At 45.1% G+C, this 23,434-nt stretch overlaps 1 protein-coding gene across 11 annotated transcripts in view; it reads left to right on the forward strand.

The window, feature by feature from the left end:
* tnikb (TRAF2 and NCK interacting kinase b) overlaps positions 1–23,434 on the forward strand; it is a 64,134-nt gene that overhangs the window by 19,148 nt on the left and 21,552 nt on the right. For 6 of the 11 annotated variants that reach the window (XR_003273455.1, XM_026180618.1, XM_026180613.1 and 3 more), the window contains exons 3-16: positions 9,840–9,896; positions 9,999–10,124; positions 10,304–10,414; positions 10,850–10,940; positions 11,104–11,234; positions 12,821–12,875; positions 13,353–13,431; positions 13,594–13,769; positions 13,870–13,936; positions 14,638–14,836; positions 15,112–15,228; positions 17,210–17,296; positions 21,449–21,643; positions 22,792–23,091. Coding sequence is in view for 10 of the 11 variants with exons in the window: in XM_026180618.1 (XP_026036403.1) it covers positions 9,840–9,896; positions 9,999–10,124; positions 10,304–10,414; positions 10,850–10,940; positions 11,104–11,234; positions 12,821–12,875; positions 13,353–13,431; positions 13,594–13,769; positions 13,870–13,936; positions 14,638–14,836; positions 15,112–15,228; positions 17,210–17,296; positions 21,449–21,643; positions 22,792–23,091 (1,791 nt within the window). In the remaining variant the exon portion in view is untranslated. The remainder of the gene's footprint in view (positions 1–9,839; positions 9,897–9,998; positions 10,125–10,303; positions 10,415–10,849; positions 10,941–11,103; positions 11,235–12,820; positions 12,876–13,352; positions 13,432–13,593; positions 13,770–13,869; positions 13,937–14,637; positions 14,837–15,111; positions 15,229–17,209; positions 17,297–21,448; positions 21,644–22,791; positions 23,092–23,434) is intronic. The other 5 variants (XM_026180615.1, XM_026180622.1, XM_026180621.1 and 2 more) reach the window with 2 other exon arrangements.

The following is a 23,434-nucleotide window of genomic DNA, read 5'->3' on the forward strand; positions in this document are numbered from 1 at the left end:
AGTTCCTGGGAACACTGGCATCTCACTTCCTGGCATCAAACCCCAGAGATTAGTGCAGACACTGGTACATGATTCATGCAGTGAAATAACAGTGTGCAGTACATCACAGGCTGCATTGTACGTGTAAGTGTTACTAATCGTTCCTTTTTTAGAAATGATCAGCAGAGATTAATCAGAAAATGACCTTTGTTATGGCAGATAAGTCATTTCAGTAGGAAACCAGAAGGTGAGTCATGACAGAAAAGCTGATATGTGTTGCCATAAATAATTGGCTTGGATTTGAAAGCAGACCTCCAAGAAAAGAATCATAAACGGACAATCTTTGTTTCAGCCGTGTCTCCAGGTTTACAAGCACACATACGTTTGAATTTCTGGGATAGTTCATCTGGAAAAGTGGAAGCAAAAGTCAGCTTTCCACAGGGTAGCCTCGGTCATGCCCTGTTTATCAGCTATTTTGCCCTAAATGGAACTGTAATTTACAAAATAAAGATTGTTGTGTTGTGTGAAATAAAACTTTTTTGGTGATTAAGACCATAAAGATTTAAGGTCAGTTTTTGTTGGCGTCGTAAAGTGAGAAGTCAGGTCATTTCCTCATAGACTTCCATATAGGAAGATATTCCAATCCTAGTTATATAATGGACATGGGTGTAATCTGTAGACTCTCAGCTTTCATTTGAGGGTATCCACATTCACACTGGATGAAGAGTTTCAGCCCCTTAACATGTGCCACATAGCAAGGTGCAAGCCGCTCGTAAGCCTCAACAATATTAAGGCTAGATTGGACTAAAACATCTCAAAATCCAGCACAAAATGGAAAAACATTCTTTGGACAGATGAAAGATCAACCTCTACCAGAATACTAGTGTTTACTGATGATGTGACACAGGACAGAAGAAGCTGAATGAATGCTGATGTGTTCAGAGACAGACTGTCTGCTCAAATCCAGCTAAATGCAGTCAAACCGATTGGGCGGCGTTCCATAATACAGATGGACAATGACCCAAAACATACAGCCAAAGCAATGTGTTGCAAAAATGTTGACTAAAATCACGACTCCTGCACTTTTCTCCTCCACAGGAGATCTGATTGAGGTAGTGCTAGCTCTTCGGGTCTACTGCTATCACTCGTCTTATAGCCACAGTCGTCCTGAGAACCCAAGCTAGTAGCATTAGCATCCAGGACTGTAACGCTGGCACAGCTGTCAACAGCCTTTCTCCCGCAGATTGTTTTGCTTCCTCCTGGCTGACTGACCTGACCCGTAGCGTACATCCTGCTAATTTGAAAGGCAAAAAGGTAAAACACCAAGTGATCCACCCGGGCAAACCTGTTGGCTGTTAGAGAGAATGCAGGTTTAAGGCATTACCCCACTTCACTTGTGGGGTCTGCAATTATTTTTTATATACAGTCAGATAGCAAAGCTCAGATATGTTTCTGTACCAACCTCTCATTCTTTATTTTTAACACACAAGAGACTGTGAGAGCACAAGGTGAGGAGAGGGAGCTCCCACTGGCACAGAGAAGAAACCGGAGCTGAGATGTGCAAGCAGGGAGCCGGTAGAAATTAATGTAGTGTTTCAGGACTGGAAATAGGACAGTAATGACAGCAGTGCAGTTTGGGTGATGAATGTCAAACAGGAGTCTGCAATTGACTTGCTGCCTTCGTTAGTCGGCAACAGAAATACCCATTTAAATTAAACATTCATATTTCAGCCACGTTTGCAGTCAACTATGGGGTAACACTGTCTTATTTTGCCACTTACTTGTGTGCAGGATGTGGCTCTGAATGGTTGTATGGGACAGCTTTGCTCCAGGTGTCACAGCACACCTGGCGAATTTAAGGTGCAGCAGCGGCTTAGTTGTGGCAACCAGACAGCCTCAGTCAGGGCCAGATGTGGCCCAGGTGTGGGCCAAACATGCATTTGGGTGTCACGTTTAAGTTTAGGCGTTAGACATCTACAGCCTCTTTGACATTAAGACAAGGGTTGGCAACATTTCTGATGATGAGTGCCATCTAAAATTTCCTCAGAAATCAATGTGCCATATGACTGTATTAGCAATAAATTTAATAACACTCTACACGAACAGTTACACGCTTTATAAAACAACTTTACAGAATGATATTTGTTCGCAGATGTTGGCAGCTGTCTGCGAATAGTTATCAGCTATTTTGAAACAAAAAAAACAAACACTTTTATCCATAAATCCAGCTTTGTGTCTTTTTCCATTGTAGCTGAAGTCCGGGACAAACTGTGTTCCTTTTCAGCTCAAAACGAAACGTGTAATATTTTCTCTGAATGAGGGACCATTCCATTTTTAAGGAGCCGTTGGCAACTCTACTAACGAACCTCATGAATAAAATAAAGTTCACCATCAGTAACATCATAGCAACCGAACAGCTGTATAGAAACTCCGTCATGCTAGCTAGCACGCAGTACGAAAAAGTCAGCATAACAAAAATAATCTCCACCTAAACTTGGTTTATATCTGACCCAGATGGACTGCAGGTCATAATTTCTTACCTGAAGTTCAGTTCACCTGATGCTCGGACCGGCGGCCGCCTCGGGTCTCTCCTCCTGCCTCCCCTTTCCCTCATCCACCTGCTGGCCTCAGTGGGAGCTCCGCCACAGACACGACTAAACAATTGAGTTATTTTTACACATCTGCCAGCATCTGGCCAATCCACCACCTTTCATTGTTTATACCGTTACAAAAAACAAAACAACAAACAAACAAACGAATGAACAAAAATCATCGACCCATAAAAACGAAAAATCACATCGGGCATACCAATGGCCAGTCCAACTATAGTTGTGCCATCAGTTAACCCTTCGTGCCCAGGGTTGCCGACCCCTGCATTAAAAAATGGCAGTCAAGAGTCAGTATTGCTTTAAAGTGTGACCCCAAGGACTGCTGACATCCATACCTGTCGAGTTAGGAATGACATCATTTTCACTTTCGTTGCCGCTGATGCGCCGTGGCACCGACACAAAAGCAGATCTGAGTTTCTCTGAAACTAAATTGTCTTTGACAGCATGGCAGTATTTCATGCCTTGGGAATGATGATAAGCTAGTCTAGCTGCTGCCAGTATGGGGGTTTGAAAACAAAATAACAGCCTGCTGTTTGGTGTATTTTGGCCTCCAGTGTTTGCTTTTAAGCTCCTTTAAAACAGAGAATAATGCTTCTTTGAAACTGTGGTTTTCATATTTTCAGTTGTCCTTTTGCAGTCACTTCTAAAATGCCAAACGTGGTGAATTTGTGTATTTCTGCGACAATAGGACGCAGACAAAAGCCCACGCTGGTTGCACAAGCTCGCCGTTTCCAGAGGACGTGTTGTTACATTAGAGCGCAGAGAGAGAAACGCTAATTTGTGTCTGTCAGTCTGTTTCTGTCGTAATGTGTCGGGGCTTGTGTTCAGGTTAGGAATGCGAGGCTTGTCTGAACGCAGGACCTGAGGTGTGTTTTTACGCCTGAGGCAGCCTCAAAAGGATATTCTGCCCTTTTCTACCTCCAGTCATCCTCCTCCTCCGCCTCCTCCTCACCTGCCACCTCCCTCTGTTCTCCCTCTGCTGCTATCTTTATCTCTCTCCCTGCATATGTGCGGATTCGGGTGATGTTTTAATGCAGCTTCCTCATGCCGCCCGGCCTCCATAATCTGGCTCGAGCACGCGCACACACGTGAACACACGCTGGGAGCTCTGTGTCACCTTTGGGAGATTCGTCTGGCCGGCCGTCGGTGTTGGAGGAAGAGAGATAGCAAAACAAAGAGCCTCTGTGAGATGCTATCTCTTCCTCTCATCTCGCCGCCGTTATCTGCCTCGCCTTTTATTGCCCCATCGTGCTGGATCGCTGCCGTTTGTCCTGCAGTCACAGCAGCACTTCACACACTTAACCCGAGGTCCAGGGAGCAGGTTTACTGACTTTTCGAATTATAACTTAGCTTCAGCTGCACAAAGCTGCTGCCTACTAGTGACTTAGCCGTGTACCATCAACAGGAAGAGTGAGACAGGCTGCTACTTTGTCAGACTGTAAAGGTGCTGTTATGTTTAAAATAATTAGTCAGAAAGTTGTTGATTGATTTGTATGAGAACTTGATCCAAGGTGGAGCTTGGTCCCGGCTGGGCATGAGTAACATCTGGAGATCTGGATCCAGGAATTTTTGAAAAGATTATTTTCCATTGCGAAACAGGCCAAGTCATACGTTTCAGCTTTATCTTGATCTTGATCTTCTCATGGTGCAGTGGTTAGCACTGTTGCCTCACAGCAAGAAGATTCTGTGTTTAAATCCACCATCTTCCTGTGTGGGGTCTGCATGTTCTTCCTCCCACGCTCTACAGACATGCAGTTATCGAGGTAGCTGGAAGAGGCTCCAGCCCCCCCGTGAACTTGAATTGGACCAGTGGAAGAGAATGTACTGAATCCTAAATATGACGAGTTCATGGCTGGTGTGGAGCGTTTCCATGGGCAGTATTTAAATCGCAGGGCTGGACAGTTCAGGCTTTAATGAACAAACCTTACATACAGAGAGAAGGATGATCACCATCGTTAGGCACTTCCTGTTTTATTTTATTATATTAGAGCATATTGTTTTATACTTCCTGCCTTCTTTGTGCTACACCTGTCAGTTAATCGCCTACGTCAGTGTATCATGTACCTCCTGCCTCACTTACACTCGGGCTTTCCAACATTCCTCGTATGTTGACGTTTGTTTATTTACTTATTTTCCCCCTTAAATGTTTGTTGCTTGCTGATCATTATTGCAGCAGTTCTCCAGATTTCTAAAGGATTTTCAAAACTTTTCTTTGAGCACTGGCAGTTTTTCAGTCCACTTTACACTGACCTATGAGTGTGACCTCATTAAAGCATAAAACAGGAACTAACTGAAGCAATAAATCAGTGTTGTGTCTACACAGCTTAGTAAATAACCTTGTATCACATTGATTGTTCACATTTCTTAGCTGAAACTATGAAAGATGCCAAAAATAATTGTCAGACATATAATAGTATTTTTGCGCCATCAAGGTGATTCCCAAAGAGCTATTAGTTAAAAACATGGCACATCTAAGCATGATGTAAAGTGTGTCCTTAAAAGCGTGAGGAAACCGGACACGTGTAGAACAGAGAAGGCCTGAAAATGATCTACAGTGAATAAACAAGCTGGAAGTCATTAAGAAATGGTTAAAAAATCCAGCAAAGATCTGACACAGAACCTGAGCGATGTATCTGGACATTCAGTGTTTGCACTGTTTACTGAGGCCTCATCAGGAGAGAGGTCCAACAGTTACAGTCCACAGCCATCTAGAAAACACAGTGGGGGTCTGTCATGGTCTCAGGCTGCATTTCATCCAATGGTGTTGCAGATCTTCTCCATATAAAAGTGCGATCGGATACAATACCATCTGGAAACAATGACCCCAAAGAGACAATGCACTAAAAACACACATGAATAGAAAAGCACAGAGCCTCATTATTGAAGCAGTGTGGGACGATGTTAACAGAACAAACTCCCAGAGAAGAACTTTGATGTCTGAGAATTATTCCTGATGACAAAAAGCTGAGTTCAGCCCGTGTTGAAGGGTAAAGGCGGTCATACCAAATGACTTTCCATGTTTCCATGCATTACTGCATCTTTTCCCATTCTCCTGCAGAATATAAAGGAATTAGTGGTGGCTCAAGACTTTTGCACAGTACTGTATGTTATTATGCAGCAGTTGTGGTGGTCTAGCCCACTTGTGATCAAATTGTTTGTTTGCGGCCCCCGAGCTAAAATGATTTAGACACCTGCTGTAAAAGATGCTTCGGTGTAATTAATCAGTTTTATTCTCGCCGCGTAAATAAACAGAGACAGCAGGAAAGGTGCGTGTGATTTGTGTTCATTCGTCAGGTTTTTCCCCGACTGTTAGGCCAGCTCAGAGTTTAGAGCTGTGCACATTTTCTCGTGCGGAGGTACGAACGCATTGTTTGTTATTGAGACCGATCAGAGCGAGCGTGAATCAAGCTTTACACCGACATTAATGGACAGTTTTGCTTTGTGGTTTCCACTCCTGCCTGTCTGTCATAGAACTGACTGGGAGACAGTGGAGACTAAACTAATTATCATATTTTAAAGGGAGGCTGGTGTACACTTGAGCTTTTAATGGCAGCTGGTGGGTGAAGGTTGGAGTCGGTTCACAGCACATCTACTAAAATGGCATCTGACTAGAAAGGTTTCGATTGGATCGTTAACGACAGATCCAAGGTCAGCTTTCGGTAAAATGTGACTGGCATTGTTAGCACGCTGTGAATCATCAGGCTGGTTTTTAGATCAGCTTTAAAGCAAAAAACTGACATTTTCCTAAAGTTATTGATGATTCCAAAGGCTGAATTATCGAACACTTGGCACAGGTGAAAGAAATCGAGGGAGTCGGCGCGATGAAACAGGAAACAAAAGATGTGAGACGCACAAGAGAGACGGGGAGAGAACAAGAGACTTTCAGCACTCCGAGGTGATTTCAGCCTGTCAGATATATTCAGTGTCTGATGCAACGCTGAGTAACCGAGACGCCGTCTGCGTGAGTGTGTGTGTGTGAGCTTGTCTATTTCAGCGTGTGTGTCTGAATCTGAGGGACTCACATGTGCAAGTGACCCAGTGTGTGAAATATCATGGCCTCTAACACACACACACATGTACACACACACACAAACTGCCATCGCTTTGCCTCCTCCAACCCCACATTCATTCATTGCCCTCACTGCCAGGCCTGTTGCTAGGTTACCGTTAGGAAATGGTGTGTGTGTGTGTGTGTGTGTGTGTGTGTGTGTGTGTGTGTGTGTGTGTGTGTGTGTGTGTGTGTGTAGTGAGGTGGATGAATTTCCACTTTCTCGCTTTAACAGCTGCTGTGATACCGGCTTCGCTTTGAAGGAGGAGGAGGAGACGTTAGACTCAGTGTTGGATTTTAGTTCAGCTTCACTGTAAATTATTTAAACTCAAAGTCGTCACAGTGCTGAAAAAATGGGAGCTAACAGGCTGCGGCGATGTGCCCTGCAGTGAGCGCGGGGCCTTTACCTTTGGAAAGACAAACCGGAGATTGAAGCCATGAGTTGAACAGTTTCCTGTTATAGTTTATATTTTAAATGCAGAGTTGAACGCATGGTTATTCTGCGTTATATCTGCAGCGTCTGGGAGTATAAATATCAGCGAGTCCTTGGCGAGGGGCGCTGACCATGAATGAATTATTTTATTAATGGGACAGTTGTTTGCACTTTGTTAGGTACAGCCAGACCTGACATGATAGCATCCATAATGTAAATCTGGTGCTCTGCTGGATTAAGATGTGGTGACTGCTGAGGTCATGTGAGTACAGTGAACTCACTGAGGTGACTTAAACTGTGCGACATGTTGTGTTATGTTGCACAACATAAAGTTGGGTACGCTGGTTATAAAGAAATGGACATGGTCAGCAGCAATACTCAGATAGGTTGGTGTTTAAATGACGCTCAGCTGGTACTACACCATTACACCACCCGCAGCCTGAACTGCTGATCCAAGGCAGGGTGGATCCATGCGCCGTGTTGTTTTCCCCAAAGTCTGGCCCTAGCATCGGAATGTTGCAGGAGAAGTAAACACAGACAAGACGACGTTTTGCAATCCTCTGCTGTCCAGTTTTGGTGAACCTGTGAATTGTAGCCTCAGTTTCGTCCTCTTAGCTAACAGGAAGGACACTTGTTGTGTTCTTCTGCTGCTGTGGAACATCAGTTTCAAGGTTCAACATGTTGTGTTGTGCACGTCTGTATTCCTTGTTTGTTACAAGTAGCTGTTTGAGTTACTGTTATCGTTCCAGCAGCCTATCAGCTATTCTGGTAAATGAACTAAATGGCCTGTATTTGTATAGCGCTTTACACATCCAGTCATCCACACATTCACACACTGGTGATGGCAGCTACATTGTAGCCACAGCAACCGAGGCAAGGCTGCCGGACACTGGCGCCACCGGGCCCTCTGACCACCACCAGTAGGCAACGGGTGAAGTGTCTTGCCCAAGGACACAACGACCGAGACTGTCGGAGCCGGGGCTCGAACCGGCAACCTTCCGATTACAAGGCGAACTAATCTAATCTATAACACCAATAAGGAATTTTGTTCCCAGAGAGCTGCTGCTCGATGCTCAATGTAACGTAAAGTATCGATTCTTACTTCTGTTTGGCTCTTTGTCGTTTTCATCTACCTGACAAGCTACACGTGGCTGAACTCTAGACCAGGCCAAACTTAAAGGTGAATTAATGAGCTTAAAATGAATAAATAGTACAGCATGAATATGTAAAAGCATCCCACTTGAATTCAAAAGCAGAGGAGCTCTCAGGTGTTTGCAAAGCACAGTGTTCTGCTACATGTGAAGGGTACTTTCTGGTGATTCATTTTTCACTTCTGTGACGATTATCTGGCTGCACACGTCTGTGAAGTGTAACAGCGACGATAAACAAGCAAGCGGCGTGCTTTTATCGCTGGAGGAAGCTGCAGACAGACACATCTCTCGTGGGCACACGATCTCTTGTGATCAGAACAGTGTGTTGTCAGACGGGATCACGTAGTAAGACATGTGGCAAAAAGTATGTAAAAGGAAAGAATGCAATCATAGTTAGTGTGAAGTCATCGGCTAGACAAACCAAAGAGGGATGCTGCACACTCATGTGGCAGTTATCCTTTTAGACTCTGTTGAGTGTTAATATTTAATAAATATAATATTGTATTTACAAAACCTTGAAACGAGCAACTGAGACTGTGAATAGATCAGGAAAGTGTTCACTAAGAGCGAACCAAACCTTTCCTCTCACAGAGTTCTCTACAGTCAGACTTGTTTTTGCCCCCTGCTGGCCATCAGAAGAAATACAGGTGTGCAGCACTTCCGGTGCTTTTCTACTCTAATTAATTCATTTTTACTAAAAGCTTCATTCACCCAATCACATACATGCGTTCATTTTCTCTGTACCCAACATTTATGCACACATTCACATAACTGTGAATGCACTGGGAGCAGCCCAGGGTTCAGTATCTCGCCCGAGGACACTTCAACATGCCGATTGGCGTAGCAGGTTAGTAGGAGACCCCATAATAATGAGGCATAATATGATGCTTCATATGGCAATGAGACATCGACTTCCCCAAGTCTCAAGCAGCCACAAAAACAGCTTGTCAGGTTTCGAACGCTGGTTCTCTGTCAGCTGTATAGTTTCCTCTCCAATCTCAGCCGGGCTCCTTACAGTCCAGTTAGCATGCACACAGGACCACAGTTTGGGTTTACATGCACACTTTCATACACTAAAGACATGTTAAAAATCAAACGTCTTCCATCTGGATCTACCGGCTTCTATTTTAGTCGTTGAGGAAGCCTATTGAAGGAGTTGACATTGGGTTAGATGGATTCTGTATCATCATCATCATCATTCTTTCTTTGAAGTTTCATGGTAAAGGTGTTTTTTTCCAGCTGAATATACTGAGAATAAGGGCTGTTGCTGTATTTTCGAACAGTATTTGGAACTTGGATCCATAATATGTCAACCTTTACTGAGACCATATTTGCAAAAGAGTCTCTGACTGTATATTGTACACTTTTGTTTGTCCACAAATTCTGGACAGATGGACAGTGCAAAACATAAATATGTCCCCAGAAACCTGCTCTGCAGAGGGCTAAGGCCTGCTCATCTGGATGCCCATCAGAAATCGCTCCAAAACAAGGAATTAGAGGAAGCAAACTGGGTTTGCTCTGTTCTTAAGAGATTAAGGGACGGAAATGTTGAGTAAATGTGTCCTAGATCCAAATCCGTGACTCATGTCTTTGATCGCCTCTCCACCTGTGTTCTTCAGGGTCGCCATGTCAAAACTGGCCAGCTCGCTGCCATCAAGGTCATGGATGTCACAGGCGTGAGTGACACACACCGTCTTTAATCCAGCCTTTCTGTTATACTGGGACCGTGTGTGTTATTGGCATTGTGCTGCATCTGTCTCTGCGTTTGTGTGCTTTAGGATGAGGAGGAGGAGATTAAAGCCGAGATCAACATGCTGAAGAAGTACAGCCACCACAGGAACATAGCAACCTATTATGGAGCCTTCATCAAGAAAAATCCTCCAGGAGTGGACGACCAGCTCTGGGTTAGTCACACGAACACGTTTTGTTAGCTGAGCTTAAATCAGTCTGACTGAAAGCTCCCCTGACCCACAACGACAACACGTCCTGTATATAGAGATCAAAGGATGAGATGACTGATAGAGGTTTGCAGTGAAGTGAACAGTTAATAATAAACCCAAAAACTGCACGTATGTTTGTGCAGCTGGTGATGGAGTTCTGCGGGGCCGGCTCGGTGACAGATCTGATCAAAAACACCAAAGGGAACTCCCTGAAGGAGGAGTGGATCGCCTACATCTGCAGAGAGATCCTCAGGGTAAGAACCAAAACGCTGTCGCCTATGTTTACATGTTTTCCCACAAAGAAGAAACACCCAGTTGTTTCCCAGAGGAACACCGTCAGAGTCTTTGCAAAAAAGAAAAAGTCTGCCACATGTGTGTGGACAAAACTGACAAGAAAGGAAATTTGTAAATGCATCTAAAATAAATGAAATCAAATTTATAACATTTATATAAATATAAATGACAGATTTGTAAGGAAAAATGCAGATTGGTTAATTATAAATGACAATCAACAATACAAATCTAACATGTACACCTGGTTTTGTGTATCTGCATATTTTGGCCTCAAAGAGCTGAACTGAAATAATGAAGCGATGAAGCTCACGGATTAGCGAGCCTCTCCTCTGCCTCCTGCTGTTCTGTTTTGGATCGTAAGACGACCTTTGCCACTTGTTTCCCCTTGTCTCCAGGGTCTGACCCACCTCCACCAGCACAAGGTCATCCACAGAGATATCAAAGGCCAGAACGTGCTGCTGACGGAGAACGCGGAGGTCAAACTCGGTGAGGAAGCAGCAGCATTTATTCTAAGTTTCATCCTAATTATGGTGACTTGTGTTATAGTTAGAAGGCTCCTGAGGGGCCGCTCTGGATGCGTGCTGTCAAAAACATAACATGTACAGCTCGGCACTGCACCGCAGCGCTATGAACAGTGTTTTGTGTGCAGTGGACTTTGGTGTGAGTGCTCAGCTGGACCGTACGGTGGGACGGAGGAACACGTTTATTGGGACCCCGTACTGGATGGCCCCGGAGGTCATCGCCTGTGACGAGAATCCTGATGCCACGTATGACTTCAAGGTAATTTATTCTAACTAACAGTCGCCTCAGGACTCGGTGAGCTAACTTTAGGCTTAACTTTGTACTAGGATACATCGTCATGGTAACCTATGCTGCACTAAACCACCACTGAGTTTCCTGAAAACAGAAGATCGTTCAGCCCTCGGTTTGTGGAACCCGAGAACATCGTCCACGGGCGCTTGTATTAGTGGCGTGTGGAGCCATTTCACACAGTCGTGCTGGTTTTGTGTTGATCCTATCGTTGGTAATGGATTAGGGTTTAGTTCATATTGATTCTGTGAGGTTAAACAGCACAGCTGGTGTTGCACAGACGCCAGTTTACCTGATAAACGAAAGGAGACTCGGGTGAAGTCATTAGCACAGGATCATATAAGATAAGTGATGATTTATAGAGCTTGTTTTTCCTGCTAAAAGTGTCTCCTCTGTTGGGCCCCGAGCAAACAAAATGAACCAGTCATTCTCAGCCTCCCCAGCTTCATGTTAGCACCAGCTTAAAGCTTGAGCAGGAGTCGTATGGGATGACCTGAGACGCTCTCTCGTGTTGGTCGATTTTCGCTGTCTTCATCCTGCCATAGGACAGCATTTGTCTCTGAGGTTTTCCTATAACAGCTCTCATCCTCCATCTCTGTGCTAATGTGTCTGTATGTATCCCTTCAAATTGCTCATATTTAGTTTTGCGTCTTGTTTTAATTACAAAGTTACAGCAGTGCTGTACAGTTTATGGGCGGATTTCCAGCTCAGCTACGCTTCATAAATCGTGTTTTTGCCTGGATGCTAAACAGTAGCGTAACAGCTGATCTGATCAGGCTGTTGGAGCTCAGTGACGTCTCCGTGTTTGTTTGATCTGAACTGAAGGAGCATTTAAATCTGCACTTAATAAGCTGGGATAAGATCTCACGAGTACAGATCCAGTTTAACAGTGCACGCGTGATTTTCCACACTGGTCAAACAAACCTAAATAAGTACACTTTAAAACGAAGGAAAAGGTAAAGTTTTTCCTGCTTTTCTTTTTTATTAAATTGCCCTCACGGAGCTCCTGTAGTTCAATTTCTCGTCCGAGTCAAACTGCTTGTAGCTGTGAACAAACAGCGCGCACTGACCTTTAAAAACAATCCCTCTCACATCATATCTGTTGTTTTTTGGAGTTGTGTAATCTGTGATTATTGCTACCCGAGCGCACCAACAGAAACGAGTATCGTTCCTTCAGAGAGCTGAAATCAGTGGGTCTGCAGCGGTTACTGTAAGAGGAGCGCGCTGTAATGGGGACAGGACGAACCCCTGTGGCGAGCTGGTGGAGGATGTGCGCCTACACCATTAACTCCAACCCTCCGGGGCTTTACGTGACGAGAAAGCCTGAGTCCGTCTGACAGCACGAACAGCTCAGATCTGCACCTAAAAACAGAAACATAATAATAATAATATGGTTGAAATGTTAAAGACGGGCATCTCCAGCACAGGCACAGATGGGGAGCTGACTGTATTTTTATCGCTTAACAAGTACACCGATTGGCGCGCCGATCTCCTGAAAGTGTTGAGTCGGTAACACGTTGGGAGGATGTGAACGTTTCGTGTTTCTCTCTCTGCAGAGTGATCTGTGGTCGCTCGGTATCACAGCCATAGAGATGGCAGAGGGAGCGCCACGTAAGTGTGATTACACCGTTATCAGCTGACACTCACAGCACAGTTTGTCTGCGAGCTAAACGACTAAATCGATGTCTTTTTCTTTTTTCTCTTTCTGCTTTGCACCTCTTCTTCTTCTTCCTGTCTCCTTCCCTCCCCTTCTTTTATCCTGCAACTTTAAATACTTCCTTTCCTCTCCCTTCCTTTCCTTTCCTTTCCTTTGCTCTCCTTTCCTTTCCTATTCTCCTGTCTTCTTCTCCCATTTCATGTCTCATCATTTCTTGTCTCTTGTCCTTCCCTTTTGTCTTATTTCCTGCTCTTGCTCCACCTTTGCATCATTTCCTTTCTCTCATCTCCTCTCCTTTCCTTTATCCACATTTTGGCACCTTTCCTAATCTCATCTCCTCTCTCCCATTTTTCCTTTTTAATTTTTTTAATTCCTATCTTTTTGCTTTCTTTCCTTTCCTCTCTCTCCTTTCCTTCCTTTTGCCTCCTCAGCTCTGTGTGACATGCATCCAATGAGGGCGCTCTTCCTCATCCCCAGAAATCCTGCCCCGAGACTCAAATCAAAGAAGTGGTGAGTCACTTAAACGCACACACATGCTGTCAGACATCTCTACACAAACACGATGTGACAGTGGCCTGTAAGAGGGTAAAGCTGCAGCTCTCCCTTTAATGAAGCTGCTGTTTTAAGAGAGAGAGCTATCAGCGATTAACTGGTGTGTGTGCTCGCGGTCAGGTCGAAGAAGTTCCAGTCGTTCATAGAGAGCTGCCTGGTGAAGAGTCACAGCCAGAGGCCGAGCACCGAGCAGCTCCTCAAGCACCCCTTCATCAGAGACCTCCCCAACGAGCGGCAGGTCCGCATCCAGCTGAAGGACCACATCGACCGCACCAAGAAGAGGAGGGGCGAGCGAGGTGAGCAGGCACTAACTCACCTCAGCTCACAGCTGCCTGAAGCCTCCGCTGTCAACAGATGTAAACACTGACCTGAAATCTCTGTTTGTTTTCCCCTCAGATGAGACGGAGTACGAGTACAGTGGGAGTGAGGAAGAGGATGAAGAGAGGGACATAGGAGAGCCCAGGTATGTTTACTCATGCCGTAGCCTCCACTGTAGCTGCTGGTGTTAACAGGCAGAAATCTAGAATCCAAAACTGAAGCACCACAAATCCAGTTGCCGGAGTGGCAGCGACAGTGAGACACTCCCCATCGACTCCCACAGCTTTGCAACAGAAATGAACGGTTTACAGCCTGTTACAACACAATGATTTGGTCTTTGTAGATACCTTCCACCTTCACAAGTGTTTAAAACAAAATAACTCACGTGTTTAAATTTATTTAGGGCTTAAAGTTAGAGGTCTGGCTGCTCTATGCTACAGCTGTCTATTAAACATCCTTTCAGCTGACTCAACGCTGACACCAGCCTCAAGTGGCCACTACAGGAACTGCAGCTTCTTGGAACTTCAGCTGTAGCTTCACTTGCAGTCTCAGAATTTACCGCTTCATATAACAACCATGGACTTACTTACAGATGTGACACTTTAACAGTTTACGAATGCAGGCACTTCACGTTCTGTAACTCCACCCTGTCATCTGACGATGCTCACTCTTAGCTCCAAAAAACATGATGGGTGTTCAGAAACAGAGTTCACAAACAAAAACATTATGGTGGCTAAACTTCTCTTTTATTTAGCAAAGACCTGCTATATGCTCCCATTATTACTGCTGCTCGTCCATAGGTTTGCAGATACGCTAAAACTCAAACAAGTCTTAATCCTGTTCCAGCTCCATCATCAATATTCCGGGCGAGTCCACGCTGAGGCGAGACTTCCTGCGTCTGCAGCTGGCCAATAAGGAGCGGTCGGAGCTGATCCGGCGTCAGCAGCTGGAGCAGCAGCAGAACGAGGAGCACAAGCGCCAGCTACTGGCCGAGAGACAAAAACGTATAGAAGAGCAGAAAGAGCAGCGGCGACGGCTGGAGGAGGTAGATTTAAGACCGCAGATAATAATAATAATGACAACGATAGATTGTTACGTTACACACAGGAAGTCGATTTGTCCTTCGGCTGTTTGAATCTGTGAGAAACAGATCAGAATGATTATAAAGTCACTTTTCCTGCATGTGAAACACATCACACCTGTTTGTTAGCACCTCAGCTCATCCAAATGCCAGGAAAACATGCCTGACGCGCACACACAGACACACACGGACATGCAGACAGCTGAGGTGTTGTTGTGTAAAACGGTTTCCACCTACAGCAACAGCGTCGCGAGCGAGAGCTGAGGAAGCAACAGGAGCGAGAGCAGAGGAGGAGGTATGAAGAGATGGAGCAGCTCCGCCGCGAGGAGGAGAGGAGGCACGCCGAGAGAGAGCAGGTACGGAAACACCTGACTGACAGGTGTCATACGGGGGGGGTGTGGCTTCTCAGCACATCTCCTGTCAGTTACTCTGATGAGCGACTGAAACATGGAAATGTCAAATCAGAGAAGACGCTACAGAGATGATGTAATAGGAGAATTTCACATATTGTAGATGCTGGCCTCCAGACACCAGGGGGCGCTGTAGAAAGAATTTATGGTAGTTAATTTGTACATTAATCATAAATAAATGAGCTTTACAACAACTAGAACAGGGAACAGGAACATAAACTTCTTACAGAGAATAAGAGACTTAAATAAGCTCTCACTAATCTTTGAGAATTATTATTAATGTCTTAGGAAACAACTCGCAGCTGTTACACGAGCAAATTTGAACCAATTGTTAAATAAACACAAATTAATTAGCTCTACTGTTGTAGCAACACATTCATAATAAACCAGATGGTTTGGTGTTCCGACCAAATCATTGATGACTGTGCGCTCCGTCCCTCACTCTGAGCTCAGCTCTGTGTTTTATTGCTTTACACACTCAGTTAGCTGAAAGCTAAAGGAGCATTTTCCCTCATTTTACTTCTGCTTCACAGCCTGTGAGAACTCTCGTGCTGCATCACTCATGCATTATTCATGCAGGGTTTAAATGAGACCTGAATTAAAGAAATTTCCAAGCTGCATTATGGGAAATGAAGGTTTCTAATGTCTCTAGAGCTTATCCTACAGTGGAGATTAAAAGTCAGCATGACTCAGCTTAAAACTACATGACTGTAAAACTTCATTTTATCTCAAACATTTATGCAAAAATGTATGATTGTGCAGTAAAAGGCTGTGCTAATATTTTAAGCACCAACACAAATAATCCTCCTTTAATCCGTCTACAACCTTTGACGTGTGATGTGTGTAAAATGGTAAACAGATCACTTAAAACAGTCGTGGTCTACACGGAGCTTCTGTTCTAACTGTGTGACTACAGTTCATGACGTTTTCCACATTTAAAATATTCAGATTGTACGTTTTTCAAGTTTGTGGCTTTAATGCATTTTAAATTTGGCATTTAAATTGGATTTAATCAAAGAAGCTTGTAATTAGTTAGCTTTTTGTGTTTCTGGACCAAAATGGAAATTCAGTCATGTTGCTTCAGCCTAAAAATACATTTACTCAAACCTCTAATTTCAGAGGTTTATAATTAATGTCAAACAATTCTGCGATTATAGATTACTCTTTACTCTTTTTGTCCCAAAACTTTAAGCAACAGAAAGCAGCCGCTTGCAGATATAATCCCTCTGCAGCCTTTAACGTGGTATCGATCGTTTTATGGAGCCGGTCACTCGTGAAATGTGACAACAGAACATTTTCTAGTCCAGAAAAATCTGTGATGTGACTGAGGGGAAACATGCTACATGATGAGGCTTTAAGGTTTCACCGGATGATGAGGAGCATGTCTGACAGACAGAGAAAACTCGTTTTAACGTGTAAACCTGCGCTACGTGAAGGTTTTACACACAGATGTGGGCCGTGTGCTCGTTGTGGTTCGGGTTGCTGATTTTCAGCTGCAGGGTCGCCACACCTCCAGCCTGATACTGTAACACACGAGACTTATAAATGACTCGTAGTTAACTTCGCAGCAGCGCTTCCTTAACGCTCTCTCAGACAGAGATTTCTTCCTCTTGCACAGCTGATTTCACACTGATCTTTAACACTGCCATCTTAATAATAAGCATGTTGTCTTTCTGTTCTACTAATTACGGCCTCCTGCTGTTCCTCTTTTTTCTCTCCTCGCCTGTTCCTGACTAAATCCCTACTTTCACACCTCTTCAACAAATCTCCTACTTTTGGCTGTCCTCCTCCTCTTTCCTTTTTCCTTTTCTTCTATTTCCTCCTCGGGTGATGTCACTGGTTGCCTGGGCTCCGATTCGCTTCCATTTCTCCTGGTCGCTCTCTGATTGGCTGCCTGTGGTGCTGGCTGGGGCTGCTGATTGGTTAGGAGTATATCCGTAGACAGCTGGAGGAGGAGCAGAGGCAGCTGGAGATCCTGCAGCAGCAGCTCCTGCAGGAGCAGGCCCTACTGCTGGTAACACAACACACAAACACACACAGACTGATGAAGGGCAGAGCCTAACGCCGGGCTCAAAGTACCCTGCTTTGATTTTTTATTCACATAAAACTCAAAGTGCCTTAAACTCTAAGATACACAATCTGAAATATTACAGTGAAAGCTTCAACAATCAGATGACTGTTTTTTGGCGACAGCGGGGAGGAAGAACTCCCTGTTAACAGGAAGGGACTTCCAACAGAACCAGACTCAGAGACGTGTTGACATCTGCTGTGATCGGTTGGGGGAAGACGAGAAAGAGAAGTGAAAGAACAGAAGCATGAACTAGAAGCAGATTTGTTAATCCTATTCCAACCCTGGATTCTACAAATGTAGCGAGCTTGGTCATTCAAACCACAGATGGGTGCAGCTGCCACGATAACTCGTTTGTTATTGAAGTCCTTTTTTCATGGACATTTATAGAACCACAAGTCTTTTTTGCTTTCAACCAGAGCAGTCGCCCCCTGCTGGCAGGTAGAAAAAGAAATCAGATTTCAGGCAGTAGCATGTTGGCTTAGACCCAGAGGTCACGTTGGTTTAAAAAAACAATATTTATTATTTGGGCATTTTTTAATGCAGCAGCCGTGACGACTAAACAGGAAGGAGAGAGCAGGGGAAAGCACAGCAGTCACACTCAAACCTGGGCTGCTGCATTTTGGCCTTGTCGTGGTCTCCGGTGAGCTAACCTGGAACTCGGGGAAGGCTTCACTGTGTGTTGTCACACAGTGGTGATCATTTGAATTTGTTTGTGTTAATTGTTAAAACGCTACATGATTCATTCACATAGGAAGGGCCTCAGGTCTCCAGGCCTGGGATTGATGCTCCCGGGTGAGTTCAGTGGGAGGCTGATGTGCAGGCTAGCTTGGGAGCAGCTTTAGGTTTGCTTGATTTCTAAGCTTCGTTATGTTCTGCAATAAGTTTTAGGAGTTTTTCCCACCCAGAAGCACCTGGAAATGCCTCGTTTGTCTGATAAGCGCTAAGGATGCTACATTATACCTGGTGAAGAATGCTAGCTCCAAGTTTGCTTCCTCTACCATCACCCAGTGCTTTACAGCCTCCTAATCTAAAGTCAGTTTGATGTGCATTAACAGTTAACAGTGTGGGGCTTTTTCTCCTGCTGAGTGGGCATCATGGTTGCCTTCTTTGTATCCTCTATCCAAGCAACTTCCTCAACTAAACCACAAAGAGTGTTTGCAGCACTTAAAGAATTCCTGAAACAACTATTTCCTGCTGAGCGCTTTGAGTCAGAAGAACAACTACAGAAAAAATAATCTCCTGAATCTGTCCGGAGTTCAAACAGCACGTTTCTGTTTCACACACTGATAAATCAGTTGATTTATAATAGCTCTGAATCAAGGGAGAAACAGATGGACTGATTACCTTTCAACCTAACAAGCAGCTACTAAACCCCAAAGTAAAGGAAGACCTCGTACTGAGCAGGGAGCATTCACCCATAAAGGAGTGGGCTGCGTTCCTAAAACTTCAGTTCAGTAAAAGCCACCACTGGCCCCAAAATGTAAGATGTCCAGGCACGATTGGTCAGGTTTCCCCAGGTACACGAGAGACTAGATGATAATCGTTCGAGGCTATGAGACCCCAGCTTTACGCTCATCTCTCAGAAAGCAACCGAAATAACACTCACTGAATATTTTATAATAATAATGGATTGGATTTATATAGCGCTTTTCAAGGCACCCAAAGCGCTTTACAATGCCACTATTCATTCACTCTCACATTCACACACTGGTGGAGGCAGCTACAGTTGCAGCCACAGCTGCCCTGGGGCAGACTGACAGAAGCCAGGCTGCCATATCGCGCCATCGGCCCCTCTGGCCAACACCAGTAGGCGGTAGGGTAAAGTGTCTTGCCCAAGGACACAACGACCAGGTCCACGGTCGCCCCAAAGCTTGGGACTTATTTATGTCCCTTTAAAAGTTTAAATTCTTATAATTACAATAACAGCTCATGACGCACACACTCTGTCCTCAGAAGTCAGTTTTAAAAGGTCCCAATCGAAACCAAATCACTAAGATTATTGTCTGAGCGATGGCATGTTCAGGTGCAAAGAGCGAGGTCCAGGTCTGCAGGAAGTCACTTCCAGAGTCGGCTCTCATTGGTTCCTAAAAATCAAAGCAGCACGGTTTCCAGGAAGTCTGCCTGTTTATTGTTTACTCAAATAAATAAAGTGTGACGCGAAGGTGAGGCCAGTCAATAATCGATCAATACCAACCAAGCCGAGATGACTCACGCGTCGGGCTTTTCTTTTTTTCACAGAAAAAGTTAACAAACATCAAATCAATCAGCACACGCAGCAGTGGGCGTGTCAGTCGATGGCCACCGGCGCTGGGAAGACTTTATTCAGCTTCACCGTTTGTGATGATGCGTCTTCCTCAGTCAGTGACATCAGAACAGTCAGGGGTGCAAACTGATCAGTGCGCACGCACACACACACACACACACACACACACACACACACACACACACACACACACACACACACACACACACACACACACACCGTGTTTCCATATCTTTGTGGGGACATCTAATTGACACAATGCTTCCCTAACCATCAAAATGAGCGCCTAATCCTAACCCTGACACTAAACCCACATTGTGACTCTGAAACGTCTTCAAACTCGTAGGAATTGGGATTTTGTCCCCAGAAGGGCCGTTGGTCCCCACAAGCACAGTAAACGTTCACGTTTTGGTCCCCACAAAGATACGTAAACACAGTCACTCACACACACACACGCCTAAAAGGTCTGCTGCAGTCTTTCACACGTGGCTCAGATAAATGCCAGACCTCTAAAGGGACGTTACAGTGTGAGGAGAAATGTCAGCCGATGGCATTCAGCTCGTCACTTATGACCCTCGACGTAAGAACACACGCTTCTCTAAGATTTCTTTTTATATTTAAGAATTTTCCTCTTTCAGTCAATTAATAGAGAAACAAATGGGGAAAAAAGAAGTAAAGTATAAAGTGCGGGATGCGTTTCAAAAAGCTCATTTTACATTGATAGTGACTGTAATAGTTCTATAATCTGATGCTTTAAATGAATATTAAAATTGTGCAGCACCATCAAAGTTTGCCTTGAACCAAGATCTGCAGACGGCGTGCAGCTCTGCATGTTCCTGTGGCTGCAGCTCTGCTACACACTGACGTTCCTTTACGCAGACCAGTGTCATTCCCAGCATCTTTACCTTTAGTAGCCATTACTTTCATTTCATGTCACAGATCAGCTCAAAGACTGTGAGAAGAACTTGGGGGTAAGAAAAAGGTGGAGCTCATAGAAGTAATTAGCACCTGCAGCAAAGCAAACAAAGACACCCAGAGCTCAGGTGGCTCGGAGGTCGTTATCAAGATACATCAAATTAAACGTGTTCGTGATATCATAAAACAACTCCTCCCCAGTGCAGTGTCGCTCCATGCTGCTTAGTTTTGGTGCATCATTCATTAAAATAACCAAAAAGCACCTCAAAGGTTCGACAGCGTCTGACGTGTTAGGCCTAACGTGCAGGATGGAAGCAGCAGAGACGGACCTCACGCTTGTTCTACTCAGAGGCAGCAGCAGAGTTAGCCAGCATGGCAATTAGATTTTTGAGCCATCAAATGTTTTGTAATTGTGTTGCAGTCACTGGAGTGCTCTTGGATCATTTCTCCACCCACAAATGTCTACTCCTAACAGCCAGTGGCAGAGCTACTTCCTTCCAAACTACAGCTGATAGCTGGAATTAACAAGAGCTTCTGAGGAAGTCGTGCGATTCTTTCTGCATGTATCTAAAAGTTCAATCAAAGAGCTCCACTTTTTCAGCTCTCTCTCATCCTGATAGTCAGCAGTGTCAGCGGGCTTCGCAGTCTGTGGGAGAATCTCAGCGGGTGGGTTTTGCATTTGGTCTAAACACACCACAGGACCAGTGCTCTGGTGTCTACATGCAGATCAAATGCAAGCTGGTCTCAAGACGTGCAGGATAATTAAAGTAGCATAAAGGTTTCTCTTTGCACTCGTGCACACAGGCCATGTTGAGCTGAGCACACGAGCCTGTTTGTTTGAGGAAATGTGATCCTTGTTGTTTTTATCTCTGCAGCTCGACCTGCGCTCAGCTGACGTCTCTCTGTTCTGTGTGCAGGAGTACAAGAGGAAGCAGATCGAGGAGCAGCGGCAGGCCGAGCGGCTGCAGAGGCAGCTGCAGCAGGAGCGGGCGTACCTGGTGTCGCTGCAGCAGCAGCAGGAGCCGGCGCGACCGCCGCAGGACAAGAAGCAGCTGTACCACTACAAGGATCAGGCGCCCAGCAGCAACGACAAGCCCACCTGGGCCAAAGAGGTAGCCTGCAGGCACGCAGTTTCACACGACGAGCCTTACTTTCTTTCATTTTAGTGCCGGTGCATGCTTCTGGGGGGGCACAAGTCATTTAACCGGCAACATCATTTATGTTGATGAGTGTGGAAGAAGCTGTTTCAAGGCGGCTTTGCTCTGATTGGCTGCCCCTCGCAGCAGAGGTGGCCATATTAGTGACACCCTGTCCCCGCTGACATCACACAGAGCCTGAAACTGATTGTTGATTTTTTGATGCTTTTGATCGATTACTACAAACAAATCTTTGCATAAAATAAAGACAAAATGAAGAATACAGCTACATTTAAACAAGTTTTTTGCCACATGTTATGAGAAACATTCGATCGCACTAAAAGTCAGACTATTGTTTGTTTTCCCTTTGTGACTATTGGAAAAGTGGTTAAGCACCAACACCTTCCAACATGTTTCAAGAAAAGAGCTTTTACCGCTCTGAGGATGTGACGCTGCTGTGCAAACAGGTGCTGCTAGCATCCAAATGTGCACACATACACTCAGGTGAAGCTCTGCTGCAAAGACAAAAGGCTGGTTTATATGTGGGAGCAGGAACAAGACTCTACCCACTGAGCAGCTTGTGGTTCCACTCAGACTCACACAAACAGATGTTTCCATTTATAGCAGCACTAACTGAGCTGGAGTCGTGTGAATCAAAGGCCAGCGCGCTCTGTTTGTTCAGGACGCGCTTCGAGTTTCCCACCCTGCAGGCATCATCGGAGCTGATCTGCAGAAGAGTCTGCGATAAATAAAAGTGACAACTTTCTGATTTCTTTCATTTTCCAGGTGAAACAGCAGAGCGGCAACAAACAGGCGGAGAAACTACCAAAATAAGAGTTTCATTTTAAAAAGGCTTGATGTGTAGTGACTTGAGTCGTCCGTGTTCGTCACTAACAGGGTGATGAGCTCAGCGTGTTAAAGGTCAAACTGAGTCGTAGTGAGATGTTTTTCTGCCTTTTGGAGTGTTTCTGTAAAGAGGGCTTACATTCCTCCCATCAAACAAATGTGAATGCAGATCACAGATCTCACTCTCTGGACACCAAAACCAGCGAGTGTCCTCCTCCTGTCCTCCTCCTGTCCTCATGTGCGTCTTCTCCTCGTTAAACACCCACCTTGCCTTCCAGGTGATGCATCGAGCTCAGAGCAACTCCCCCCGCATCGCCCCAAAGAACTATAACTCCTTCACAGAGAAGCAAGACATCAACTTTGAAGAGCTCCTCAAGCTCCCTGGGTACAAACCTCGGCCCCGTCCCCCCTCCTACCCTGTCCACGTCAGCCCCACCAGACATCACATTCACACACCTCGAATCCGCATCACCTGCGTCCCCGAGCCCGCCTACTCTGAGCCTGTGGGGTCCCGGAGGAGCCCTGACAGGAGTCCCGACAGGAGCGCTGACTCCAGGGGCCGCAGCCCCAGCCGCTTGGTTAGTCGGAGGAGGAACAGATGCTTCCTCATCTTGCCGTCTGTCCAGCTTCCTAATTAACCTCCTGCTGGGATGATTTCCCTTTAATCTCTAATAAGAGCTCCTCTAACCAGGTGAACTGTCTAACTGTAACTCTGGGATGATGTGGACTCCTCCCTTTCTCACCTCCTCTCACCACTTGGATCTGTTGGTTAAGCTCCTCTTTGATTGGCTACCTCTGCACTTTCAACCACTTTAGCTCAAAATGTTGAGTTTCCACGGACACCATGCTGTTTGCAGACACACTCATTTACAGGGCGCGCAGTGATGTCACATATAGCATACTGATGTATTCTTATGGCAT

Source organism: Astatotilapia calliptera, chromosome 9 (assembly GCF_900246225.1).
Source record: "Astatotilapia calliptera chromosome 9, fAstCal1.2, whole genome shotgun sequence".
In the NCBI taxonomy this organism is placed as follows: Eukaryota; Metazoa; Chordata; class Actinopteri; order Cichliformes; family Cichlidae; genus Astatotilapia; species Astatotilapia calliptera.